This window comes from Nuphar pumila, chromosome 13, assembly GCF_984573655.1.
Source record: "Nuphar pumila chromosome 13, dmNupPumi1.hap1.1, whole genome shotgun sequence".
NCBI lineage: Eukaryota > Viridiplantae > Streptophyta > Magnoliopsida > Nymphaeales > Nymphaeaceae > Nuphar > Nuphar pumila.
Window position 1 is genome coordinate 69,585,514 of NC_143261.1, and position 12,865 is coordinate 69,598,378.

Genomic DNA, 12,865 nt, shown 5'->3' on the forward strand with positions numbered 1-12,865 from the left:
GTATACTGATTCTGAACAGATGAATATATGCCTGATAACAAGGTATGAGTTTCATTGAATGGAACATGGTTCAGGACGTTTGTGGCAATCAGCATGTAGGGCAATCAGAAGTTTACTATTTTGGCTTGTTTCTCCTGACATTATTTGTTTACCATGGGAAGTAGGCAAAGTTAATAACTCATGTTGTCACCATTGCATATACATCTAAAATCATGGCTTCTAGTTTTGTTTTTGCCAATTTTAAGTGACCAAATTGACAAAGAAATTGTTCATCGTGCCTTCACAAATTGAAAAGATAACTATGGTTATTGGTGCTTAGTTAAATTGAATCCTGAGTCCCTGACATTGTACCTCAAGTTGATACCTGTAGCCATGCTGTTCCTTGGATTTTTTATGAGTGCACAAAATGTTGATATCCTATATTGCATTGTGTTATGCAGCTTATGCTACTATAGTGGGCTATTACCATTTTGGTTCAAGTCTCACAAATTTGGTTTCAAGTCTCTCTTTGGTGTTGTTGCTACATGGACTATTATGATACTTTATTGGATCTACTGCGTGTGGAGATTAACTAGAAATTTGTGGATGCAGAAAGCCACTGAAGCAGAACTACTGGCAAAATTTCCATATGGAGGTCAGCTCCTTAATTAGATATTACTTTTCATGGGTTTTACAAATCTGTTACTTGCTTAAGGCCATCTGTTTTACATGGTAGTTCATATATGAATATGCTTCTGCGTATAATTTTTTTCCTTTTGAACTTGACTTTGGTTTCTGTCCTCTGCTTACAAGCTTGAGTTGGGATGCATTGACATGCAAATTTTACTCAACAACTAAAATCAGTGAATGATCATAGTTTTGCTGTACATGTCTTGAATAAAATTTGATATAATATTTTATTTTTTCTGCTTCAAAAGAATTTTGTGGATAGGAAAGATTGCTTAGGTAGAAGAAACAGAAAGATTTTGTTACATGTCTAAAACTTTGATCTTCGGTGAAATTTTGGGCTTCACTAAGCAATTTGAACATTTTCTGCTGTGCATATTATAGAATGCATACTCGGAAATGGGGAGTCATTGTTGAAGTTTAGGTGCTTGCAGTAATCTAATTCTCTTTTTTATTATCCATGGGATCTACCGTGTCCGTGAAGTTGGCCTCTTATAAAATTCCACCTAGCAAACCCTGTTCAAATTCGTTGCCAATAGCAATGACACTTGAGGGGAAAATCTGCTTGTCAAGGGTTTTTACTCCCTTTTGTCCAGAGGATAGTAAATGATGTTTTGCGCACACAAATTCTGTTGAGCAAGGATTTGAGCCTGGTTACCACCAATCAGAAAAATATACTTGTTAAGGGGCATTATTCTTCTTTAAACAGGGAAAACTTAAGGGAAACATAAATCTTGTTTCAAGATTATCTTTGCAAGGGAAAATCTTTTGATAAATTGTAAGTTTTGTTTTTTTTCTCAAGAAAACTGTTAGAAAATTAGAAACATGTAAACTTACTAAAGAATTAAAAAACTATGGAAAATTATGATAATTGTGCAATGTGTTGAAATGAGTGAGATTTTGGAAGTTCATGATAATATTAGGATTTTTGCAGCCTGTCAAAACATCATGAAGTTTTCAAATTCAAAGTGATATTTGCGACACTGATTCCAGTACATTAATTCGTGCTTCTAATGAGGCCATTCAATGGCTTGTTATGTATGTGGAAATGAACAATTAGATCTTATTATTAGGACTTCCCTTTTCCTAGTTCTTATTTTAATGAAATACAAAACGAACAATAGAATGCCTCTTATGGGCTGTTACAAACACACAAAAGTGTGAACACATAAGGACCACTTATGGGTCAAGTACAAGAGCACAAGCACAAGGCCTCAAAGGGCTAGAAACAAATATAACAAACAACAACAACAACTACGCCTTCATCCCAAAACAATTGGGGGGCTAAAAACAAATATAAAAAATATAAATATATTTGAACTTGAAATGCTTGAGACAAGCATGTCTTTGAGAGAGAGAGAGAGAGAGAGAGAGGTAAAAGGGCTTAAAGAGTTGTTGGGAGCACCCCAACAACTATTTCTAGCAGCTCTATTCTGAAAGACTAAAAAGCCCTTGGCAATAGGTCAATATTACAAACAAAAAATAAAAATAAATAAAATACACAAATAAAGACAGTTGTGCCCCTACACAACCTATTACACAATGTGAAAAGACAAAAATATCCCTATTGGGTATTGCTCAAGGTTACCAGAAACACTATAGGACTCAGGAAGCGTGCTTCCTCAAAATGCGTTTTGGAAGCGCGAAACGCGTGGGGAAGCGACCCTTTTAAATGGAAAGTGCACTTCCCATTTAATGGGGAAGCACACTTCCCATTTAGTGGGGAAGCACACTTCCCATTATTGGGAAAACTCGCTTCCTGCTCGCTTCCTAATATAAGTGAGTTTTTTGGGGGGCTTGAAACCTTTAACAAATTTTTTTACTCAATATCGAGAAAACTCGATTCCTGTTCGCTTCCCACTTGAATCCTAGGTCGCTTTTCTCTTCGCTTCCGGTTCTCTTATCTTCTCGCTTTTGAGACAATTCCTGGTTCACTTCTAAGTCGTCTTGCGATTTTCGCTTCCTAAAATTTTAGAAGTGTCCCGCTTCTTGCTTTCGCTTATGCTTTCCGCTCCTGCTTCCTCGACTGACAACTCTAATATTGCCTATTACAAACATATAATATATATACATATTAATATGTATATATATGTACATACATGTATATACATATATTCTTAACACTCTCTCTCCAACTTACAGTGTGATCATCGAAAGTTCGTCAAGTAAGAAGTGAAACCAGGGAGAAAGAAGCGCTTTCGTGAAAAAATCAGCCAGTTGAAATTCTAATGCTACATACGACAGAATGATTGTCTTCTTAAGGTACTCTTCACGAACATAGTGACAATCCATCTCGATATGCTTGGTTCTTTCATGAAATATGTGGTTGCTGGCTGTGTATATGGTGCTTTTGTTATCACAGCATCACCGCGAGGGTGATTGCATCAACACTGTGAGGAATCCTTGCAAACAATCAAGTTTTCAAATAACTTGATAATTCAAATACTCAAGACACAAAATACAAAATAAATGCACAGTGTTTATAAGCTTTACACCACAAAAGAAATGCAATAAATGCACAATGTTTATAAGCTTTACACCACAAAAGAAGTGCAATAAATGCACAGTGTTTATAAGCTTAAATATACAACTCCTTATTGAAATTCTACCTTTACAATGGGCTTACAACCCTTATTTATAAGCTTTAGCAAGTCATAAGAGTTGGGCTGATTTCCAGCAGCTCTAATTAGAGGCATTGGGAGTCAACCCAACGTCTCTTATTCTTACCAGTGTACAACAGTCAGTGGCTGACTGTTGTACACTGTACACAGTCAGCTACTGACTTTGTACAGAAATAGTACATAAAAAAGGATAAAATAAAAAGTTACAAAAATAAGAAAAATTAAAAGAAAGAATTGCAATCATATTCAACGACATGAATATGCATAAAATGACTAAAATACCCCTACAACTAATACAAGAAAGAAATATATATTATATATATAAGTAGATGGATACATATACATATATATGAAATATATATGTATATGTATCTTCTTTTATACATATAAAATATATATTATAAAATACATTGTCTTATGGATTACAATTTAACACCCCTCCTCAAACTTAGGGCATAATGATCGAAAGTTTGCCAAGAAAGAAGTTGAATCGCGGAGAGTACAACGATTTGGTGAAGAAATCTGTCAGTTGATATTCTGAAGTTACATATGGAAGATCTATGACTCGTTTCAGATATGTTTCTCGGACATAGTGGCAGTCCATCTCGATGTGTTTGGTCCGCTCATAAAATGTGTGGTTTTTGGCAATATAAATTGCACTCTTGTTATCACAGCATAGCTTGGTGGGCCCTTCTACATTAATCCCCATATCTTCTAGTAGCTGATGAATCCATACATTCTTCATGGTAGTAGTCGCCATGACACGATATTCAGCTTCTGTTGAAGATAGAGACACTTTTTGTTGTTTCTTACATCTCCATGAAATCAGTGAGTCTTCTAAAAACACACAAAAACCAGTGGTGGAGTGACGGTTATTTGGGTCACCTCCCCAGTCAGAGTCAGTATAAGCAATTAATTTTAATTCAGAAGAAGAGGATAAAAATACTCCCTTGTTTATTGTGCCTTTTATGTATCTCACAATTCGCAAGATGGCACTCATGTGAACTGATGTTGATGCATGTTGGAACTGACTTGCAGTATGAACTGCATGAGAGATATCTGGTCGAGTAATACTCAGATACATCAAAGATCTCACAAGTTGTCTGTAGGGGGTGGGATCGGAGAGAGGAATACCATCATCAATCTTCATTTTGGCTCCTATTATAGCAGGAGTTTCAAAAACCTTATCATCCGTAATACCTGACCTGTCAATAATCTCAGATGCAAGCTTAGTTTGAGATAAAAAATACCCTCTATGAGAGTATGCTACTTCAATACCCAAAAAATAAGTTAGAAATCCCAAATTAGACATTTCAAACATATCCTTCAAAATTGATTTTATGCTTTTAACCCCTTTAGAATTACTTCCGGTTATAAGCATATCATCCACATATAAGAGCAGAATGACAATCTCTGCATTGGTTTTTTTAACAAATAAGGCAGTGTCAGTGAAACATGAAGAAAAATCATTTTCTAACATTACAGAGTTAAATCTATCGTTCCAAGCCTTGGGGGCTTGTTTTAAACCATAAAGTGTTTTTCGAAGGCGGAGCACTTTCCCTTTGGGAGTCTCCATTCCTGGTGGAGCATCCATATATACCTCTTCATTCAGATCACCATTTAGGAAAGCATTTTTAACATCCATTTGATAAATGTTCAATTTGTTGATTGAGGCAACGGTAATGAGACATCGGACAGTAACCATTCGGGCCACAGGGGCAAAAGTTTCTTCATAGTCAATCTCATATTCTTGACTATATCCCTTTGCAACTAATCGAGCCTTATATCTCTCAAGAGATCCATCGCTCTTAGTTTTTACCTTAAATACCCATCTACACCCTATTGTTTTCTTACCCTTAGGAAGATCTTGGAACTCCCAAGTCTCTGCCCTGTTGAGAGCAGAAAGCTCACATTCCATTGCTTTCAGTCATTCATCATTCTTTTTGGCTTCTTCGAAGTTTCTGGGTTCTATATAGAAATGAATGGCGCTAAGGCATGCTTTATGTTTAGGAGTAAACGAATTATATAAAATAAACCTACAAGGCATCTTTCTACTTCTCTCAGATCTTCGTAGGTTTTCATCATTTGTTGAATAGGACCCACTAGGTTCACTGAATTTTTCAATTGCACTCCTAAAACTGTTTCTATCTCTATGGGTATATGTTATAGGATCTCTCAATGCTCCTTCATTTCTATGTTGGGAGATAGGTGGATGGGGAGAGCCATTTCCTTTGTCATTGACGTCATTATGAATGAAATAGTCATCACTATGATCACTATCATCATCATGTTCTAACATTTCAAATAAAAAAGAGTAATCCATGTTTTCTTCAAAGGGTTCACTCCTTTCAAAACCATTAGCATTTTCCAGAAAACTCACATTTCTGGAAACATATAGCTTGTCATTCTTAATATCATAACAACAAAACCCTTTTTGAGTTTCAGAATATCCAAGAAAAGCGCAAGCAATGGCTTTTGGTGAAAGCTTGTCGTTCTTGTCAGTAAGAACGAAGCATTTACAACAAAAAATTCTCAACCGACTATAGTCGAGTTCTTTGGTATACAATTTTTCAAAAGGCGAGATATTGTTCAAGTTTTTAGAAGGTAGCCGATTTATAAGATAGATAGATGTTAAAGCCGCTTCAGCCCAAAAACCTTTTGGGATGTTTTGAGAAACAAGTAATGTTCGAGTTGTCTCTATTATATGTCTATACTTCCTTTCGGCTAATCCATTTTGTTGAGGGGTTTTCGAACAAGATCTTTGGTGAAGAATACCATGACTTTCAAGATAATTTTTTAATTCACTTGAAAGGTATTCTCCACCAGAGTCACTTCTAAAAATTTTTAGATTCCTATTAAATTTATTTTTAATTATCATATGATAGGTTTTAAAAATTGAGAAAACTTCATATTTGTGTTTAAGAAAATAAATCCAACAATATCTCGTGTAGTCGTCAACAAAAATGACATAATATGCAAGACCTTCTTTTGATAGGACGGGTGTCGGTCCCCATACATCCGAATGGATAATTTCAAAAGGTCATGTTGTAAACATAGATCTTTGACAAAAAGGCAATTTTTTCATTTTTTCAAGAATACAGTCGTTACAAGTGAAATCACTTTTACATAGACTTTTAACAAAAGGTAAATGAGAAATTTTTGCAATATTTGGATGTCCAAGTTTCTTGTGCCACACATTAATATCATTTTGTTGGACAACATTACAAAACGGGTTCTTTGGAATTTGAAGAGAATCGATATAGTATAGATCACCCTTCCTAGAGCCTTCCCCAATCAATCTCCCGGACCGACGATCCTGTATCCAACATTTGTTAGATGAAAACTTTATATCACACCCATGATCCGAGAGTTGAGAAACGTAAAGCAAATTTAAGTTTAATTTGGGTATAAATCTAATTTTTGGAACAAAGAACCCTTGTTTTTCAAAATTTCCTATTCCTTTTACTTCAAGAGATGTTCCATCCGCGGTTGAAACAAAAGATGGAGAGTGATTTTTTGAGTATTCGGAAAAAGAACTAAAACTTGGGGTTATGTGAAAAGAAGCACCTGAATCTAAAAGCCAAGAGGTCTTACCGGGAGGAGAAGATGTTGACATGGCGGCTCTGGAAATAACCCCTTTTAGAAGAGGTTGAAGTGCATCCACGATTAGTTGCAATGAGAGAGCTCCATTTGAAGATGACGAGCACTCTTCCTTTTGAGGTTGGGATGTAGTAGCTATGGCAAGTAACTTTTTCCACTTTGGGCAAATAGGCTTGATATGCTCCGGTTCCTTACAAAAATGGCATAAAAGCTTGCTATAATCCTTCTTCTCTCCTTGACCATTTGAGTTTTGATTCTTGAAGTGAGGAGGCTTGTAAGTCCTTAAGTTGCTCCCCGGTCTTGAGACGACATTAACTCATTCATTTTCTTCATTATTGGAAGGTGTAGCTAGAACACTTGGGTTGTTTTTGCTTATACCCATACGAGTCTCTTCCCCACTTAGTTTAGTAATTACATCTTTAAGAGAGGGAGAAGTGAAGGCGGATAAAAGAGAAGACCGGATTTGTTCGAATTCAGGCCTAAGCCCATTCAAAAAATTAAAAAATCTATCTTCTTCCAATTGTTTATGACGAAGCTCTATGACTTCTCCACTCCACTTGGGTTCGAGCATAGCAAGCTCATCTCAAATAGAAGAGAGTTCGGCAAAATACTCCCTTATAGTCATTTCTCCTTGATGAAGAGTTAGCGCCCTCTTTTGGAGGTAATATTTATGGGAAAAGTCTCTAAAGGTGTACATCTTCTCAAGGTACTCCCATGCTTGAGAAGCCTTTTTAAACTTGATAATATTGGTGTTAATTCTTGTTTCTACGGATGAGAAAATCCATGAGAGGATTTTAAAATTTCTCATCTCCCATTCTTCATGTTTTTTGGTGTAGTCTTCAAGAGCCTTGACTTTTTCTTCGCCTTCAAGGATTTTTATTTCTCCTTTCTCCATCAAGGTTATCTTTGGCTCCAGTTCGGGAATCGAGCCTTGGACATAACCCCAAAGTGCTTTTCCTTTAATATGAGCCTCCATGTTTCCGGCCCAAACGTGATAGTTGGACCTATTGAGTTTGAAGCCGAGAGAAAAATAAGTCTTTTTCACCCATTAGAGAGGAGAGATGATGAAAAAGAATACGTGCCACAAAGGATTTTTAGACCTTTTTTGATAGAAGAGTCTTCTAAAATATTGGATGAACAAGCGGATCCACTCCAATCACCAAAAAATCGAGGGCATGCTTTTCGAGGCACCCGAAAAATCGAGAATCCACATGATCTTTCTTTCTCCAACCTTGCTTTGATACCATGTGAGGAATCCTTGCAAACAATCAAGTTTTCAAATAACTTGATAATTCAAATACTCAAGACACAAAATAAATGCGTTGTGTTTATAAGCTTTACACCACAAAAGAAATGCAATAAATGCACACTGTTTATAAGCTTTACACCACAAAAGAAGTGCAATAAATGCACAATGTTTATAAGCTTAAGGAGACAACTCGTTACTGAAATTCTACCTTTACAATGGGCTTACAACCTTTATTTATAAGCTTTAGCAACTCATAAGAGTTGTTGGGCTGATTCCCAACAGCTCTAATTAGAGCCGTTGGGAGTCAGCCCAACGTCTCTTATTCTTACCTGTGCTGATTGTTGTACACTGTACACCGTCAGCTACTGATTGTGTACAGAAATAGTACATAAAAAAGGATAAAATAAAAAGAAAAAGTTACAAAAATAAGAAAAATTAAAAGAAAGAATTACAATCATATTCAACGACATGAATATGCGTAAAATGACTAAAATGCCCCTACAACTAATACAAGAAAGAAATATATATTATATATATAAGTAGATGGATACATGTACATATATATGAAATATATATGTATATGTATCTTCTTTTATACATATAAAATATATATTATAAAATACATTGTCTTATGGATTATAATTTAACAAACACTCCCATGTCTTTCAATAGTCTTCTTTAAATATAGTTTTCTCTATGGCCTTCCCTAAGCTGCAAATCGGATTGGAGATCCTGCACCAAACATTGGTTCGATGAGAAGGAGATTTTACAACCATGAGCGGCTATTTGAGAAACAAAAAGGTTTAAATTGAGTTTTGGAACAAATCTAATTTTGGGTATAGAAAATTTTAAAGAATTTTTCAAATTGCCAATTCCTTTAATATAAAGAGAAGAACTATCTGCAGTAAAGGTATTAGATCCACTTGAATTATTTTTAAAAGTAAAGAAATGTTTGGAGTCATGTGAAAAGACACACCAGAGTCCAAAAGCCAAGAAACTTTACATGAGAGAGAAGAAGAAACCACGATACCCTAGATTGAGGAAGATGAACCCTTGAGAAGTGGTTGCAAGGCCTCCACTAGTTGGGTCAAAGTTTTCAATGGATTTTGAATCCCCATTGATTTCTTTCTTATCCCCATGTGATGCTTCTAGATTTAGCACTCTTCGCTCATCATTTCCTTTGAATTCAGGGCAATAAGGCTTGTTGTGCCTCAGTTTACCACAATTGTGACAAACAATCTTTTTTCTCCTTTCATCACTACGTTGCCTCCAGAAATTGGATTTAGAAAAGTGAGGAGGCTTGTAGGTGTTGGTGTTGGCTCTAGGTCTTAATATGGCTAACACATTCTCTTTGGGTTTCTTAGGCTCCGACGTAGTCTTTAGCCTAGTTTCCTCCATACATACTTCAGCCAAGACTTCATGAAGAGGTGGGTGCTCGTCCTTCTCACGATGAGTAATGGTAACCCTTACATTTTTGAATCTGGGTTTAAGTCCTTGCATGAATTAAAAAAATTGCTCTTCCAAGATTTGCTTCTTCCTTTAGTGAACATCATTAGGGGTATCCTAAATAAGCTCAAACTTAGTCATTTGGTCTCAAAGTCTCTTTAAGACATCATAATATTCTCACACACTTAACCTTGTGTACATTTATGGTTTTTGTTACGGATTTTCCATTTTGAGCGGCATCCTTTTGGGTGTAGTTTTTCTTGATAAAGGTTCTAGCTTCATCCGCTCTCTCAAACTCTAAAATGTTCTCACATGGTTCGTCACACATGCTCTCCATGAGTGCATTTATAACCATTTTTGTAAGCGTTTTTGTATGACCTATTTTCCATGCTTTATAAGCATTTTTGTGCTCTAAGAGTGCATTTTCCCCCTCATTTCCTTTAAGAGTGTTTTCACCATCCTCTTCCACAACAACTTTAGTAAGTATGGGTTGAGGTTCCAGAGTAGAACCGTCAACCAAGTGCCAAAGCTCCTTACCATCTAGGGTTCTTTTTGCTGCAGTGGCCCACATGTAGTTGGTCCCATCAAATTGATGGGTTTGGCCATGAAGATAAAGAGAAGGATAAAAAGAAACGGAGAAAGAAAGAAAGAATGAGGGAAAAGAAGCAAAGGAAGTAGAAGGTTGATGGCATGCTTCCCAAAGAAACAAATTGAGGCTTTTCCGATCTTCCCGGTCCACTACGCAATCTTCAATACAAAAAAAACAAGAGAGCACCAATGCTCTGATACCATGTAATGAAATACAAAATGAACAATGAAAGGCCTCTTATGGGCTGTTACAAACACACAAGGACCACTTACGAGTCAAGTACAAGAGCACAAGCATAAGGCCTCAAAGGGCTTGAAACAAATATAAAAAATATAAAATATTTGAACTTGAAATGCTTGAGACAAGCATGTCTTTACAAGAGAGAGAGAGAGAGAGAGAGAGAGAGAGACCTCCTTTTATAGAGGTAAAAGGGCTCAAAGAGCTGTTGGGAGCACCCCAACGGCTGGAAATGAAGCCGTTGGGTAGCTCCCAACAGCTCTATTCCAAAGGACTAAAAAGCCTTTGGCAATAGGCCAATATTACAAAAATAAAATAAAAAATAAAATACAAAAATAAAGACAGTTTTGCCCCTACTGGTCACAGCCTATTATACCCCTAGTGGGATTTTCCTATTACAAACATAGAAATGTGTATATCTATATATATATATGCATATTAATATGTATATATATATGTACATACACGTATATACATATATTCTTAACACTTATGGAACCATATTGAACCTCATTTTCATATTTCAAATTTTTATATTACTATATGAAGTGACATCCAAATGTAAATTCTTTACAACATGCATATATTATATTGTATAGAAAAAGGATAGCGAACTGAATAGATCATTTACCTGTGTATGGTAAAACCACATGCTCATAGGGGACACCACTTTGATCTGTGGAGAGGCATGACCTTCAACCGAGTGTTGCACTAACATGTATGGCGTGTGATGAGCCTTAACTCGTATCTAAACCATCTGTAATTGTTTGTAGTAGTTCTTATCCTTCAAGGGATATTGTTATTATGAATATAGTGGGTTTTCACCTGAAGCACACTTTTGTGCCTAGTGGATAGACATTCCAAGCTTGGGGACTTCTCACCTTACAAGTGTTGTGCCTTAGCTTGCTTAATGTAAAATAATCATTTACATTCTCTTCAAGCATCTGTGTCATTGCTTGCAATGTTTTGGTATTACACTTCATGTAAATTTGTTCTGTTCATTCTTAAGCTTGTTTGCATATCATGCCCAACCCTGGTATGGTTTTGCCTATGGGTTCTCACATTTGATAGACGGAACTACTAAGTTTTAGCATTTAATTTCTCATTTCCAGTGCACTATTCATGCTGATGATAACAAGTATTTCATGTTGGGACAAATATGAAAACAAACAAAAACTTGGACATCCAAGATCTGATGCGTAGAGGTGTGTGGTTGAAACATTTTGTTTAGAACTTCAAGTCACACTGCAGATATTCTGCTGTTGAGAAATGGGTCGACTTGATTGAGCTCTCAAGATATGACCAGAATATACTTCACCCTTCCACCCACGCTTGCATGAGCAAGTTTGTTCTTGCACATTAGGCCGCAACATCGCAGGAACCTAATCTCTCTAAGGGTGATCTTAACAAGCTCTAGATTTGGAGGAAACCCATTGAAGGCTATCTCTACCTTTGTTGTGTGAAACAAAAATTGAATATTCTGAAACTTACCAACACTTCATGCTTCCCCATTTTGTTTCTTTTGGCATCTCTTGCACTTCCATGCTTCACTGTCTAGATGCATCTATCTTGTTCTTTTTCTCTTTTCGTATTATGCAAGCACAGTGACCTATAATTAACTTGTGGGTTTTGGATCCAAAACCCTTGGTTGAGAGTGAATTTGATGGTTCTGACTAACTAATATTGGTCACTGGTTTATCACTTTGAAATCCTATATTTTGAGTAATTGGTTGTCATTGAATTTTTTGGCAGGAGTAATTCTTAGGCCAGGATTCATATATGGGACTCGACAGGTCGGGAGCATGAAAGTGCCTCTAAGCATAATTGGTTCACCAATGGAAATGGTAAATCCTCACCCTCCTCATTCTCAGTGAAACCCTACTCTGCACTTACCATGCCAAAAGTTGATCCTCCATTTTTTACCATGGCAGATTCTTCAACATGCAAAACCGCTCAGTCAACTCCCCCTTGTCGGGCCAGTGTTCACGCCTCCTGTGAATGTGACCTCTGTTGCAAAGGTTGCAGTGAGAGGTGCAACCGATCCAGCTTTCCCTCCAGGCATTGTCGATGTGTATGGTATATTGCGATACGGGCAATAAGTTCATGGTTTTTTTATTTATCTGTTTTTTAAACTTCGTTTATAACCTTTTTTCGCTTTTGGATGGTAAGTGATCATGGTAAAGTTCCCTTGCAATGGCCATCCTTCTTTTTGAATGATCAGTATGATAATAAAGCATCAATTCATCAGCAGCTGAAAATGTTTGTTTCTGTTGTATGTGTGGCGAAGCCACAGTATTCGGGTCTCAAACATGAATTCTGTTCTGAATTTCAAATTTCTTTGCTAATTTGTTTGAGTAATCCTGTGATGAGTTTGATTTGGTGTGATTATTCCTTCAAAATTGAACAAAGATGATGGATGAAATGATTCACTATGTAGTATTGTAGTTGTGCAGTGTA

General features: G+C 36.3%; 1 protein-coding gene across 1 annotated transcript in view; it reads left to right on the forward strand.

Annotated features, from left to right (window-relative positions):
- The window catches only part of LOC149818629 (uncharacterized protein At1g32220, chloroplastic-like), an 86,944-nt gene extending 74,286 nt beyond the window's left edge, over nucleotides 1-12,658 (forward strand). Inside the window, exons 8-10 of the mRNA XM_089984019.1 lie at nucleotides 592-634; nucleotides 12,161-12,252; nucleotides 12,340-12,658. Coding sequence (XP_089840145.1) covers nucleotides 592-634; nucleotides 12,161-12,252; nucleotides 12,340-12,507 — 303 coding nt within the window. The 3' untranslated portion in view covers nucleotides 12,508-12,658. The remainder of the gene's footprint in view (nucleotides 1-591; nucleotides 635-12,160; nucleotides 12,253-12,339) is intronic.
- Nucleotides 12,659-12,865: the final 207 nt, after the last annotated feature.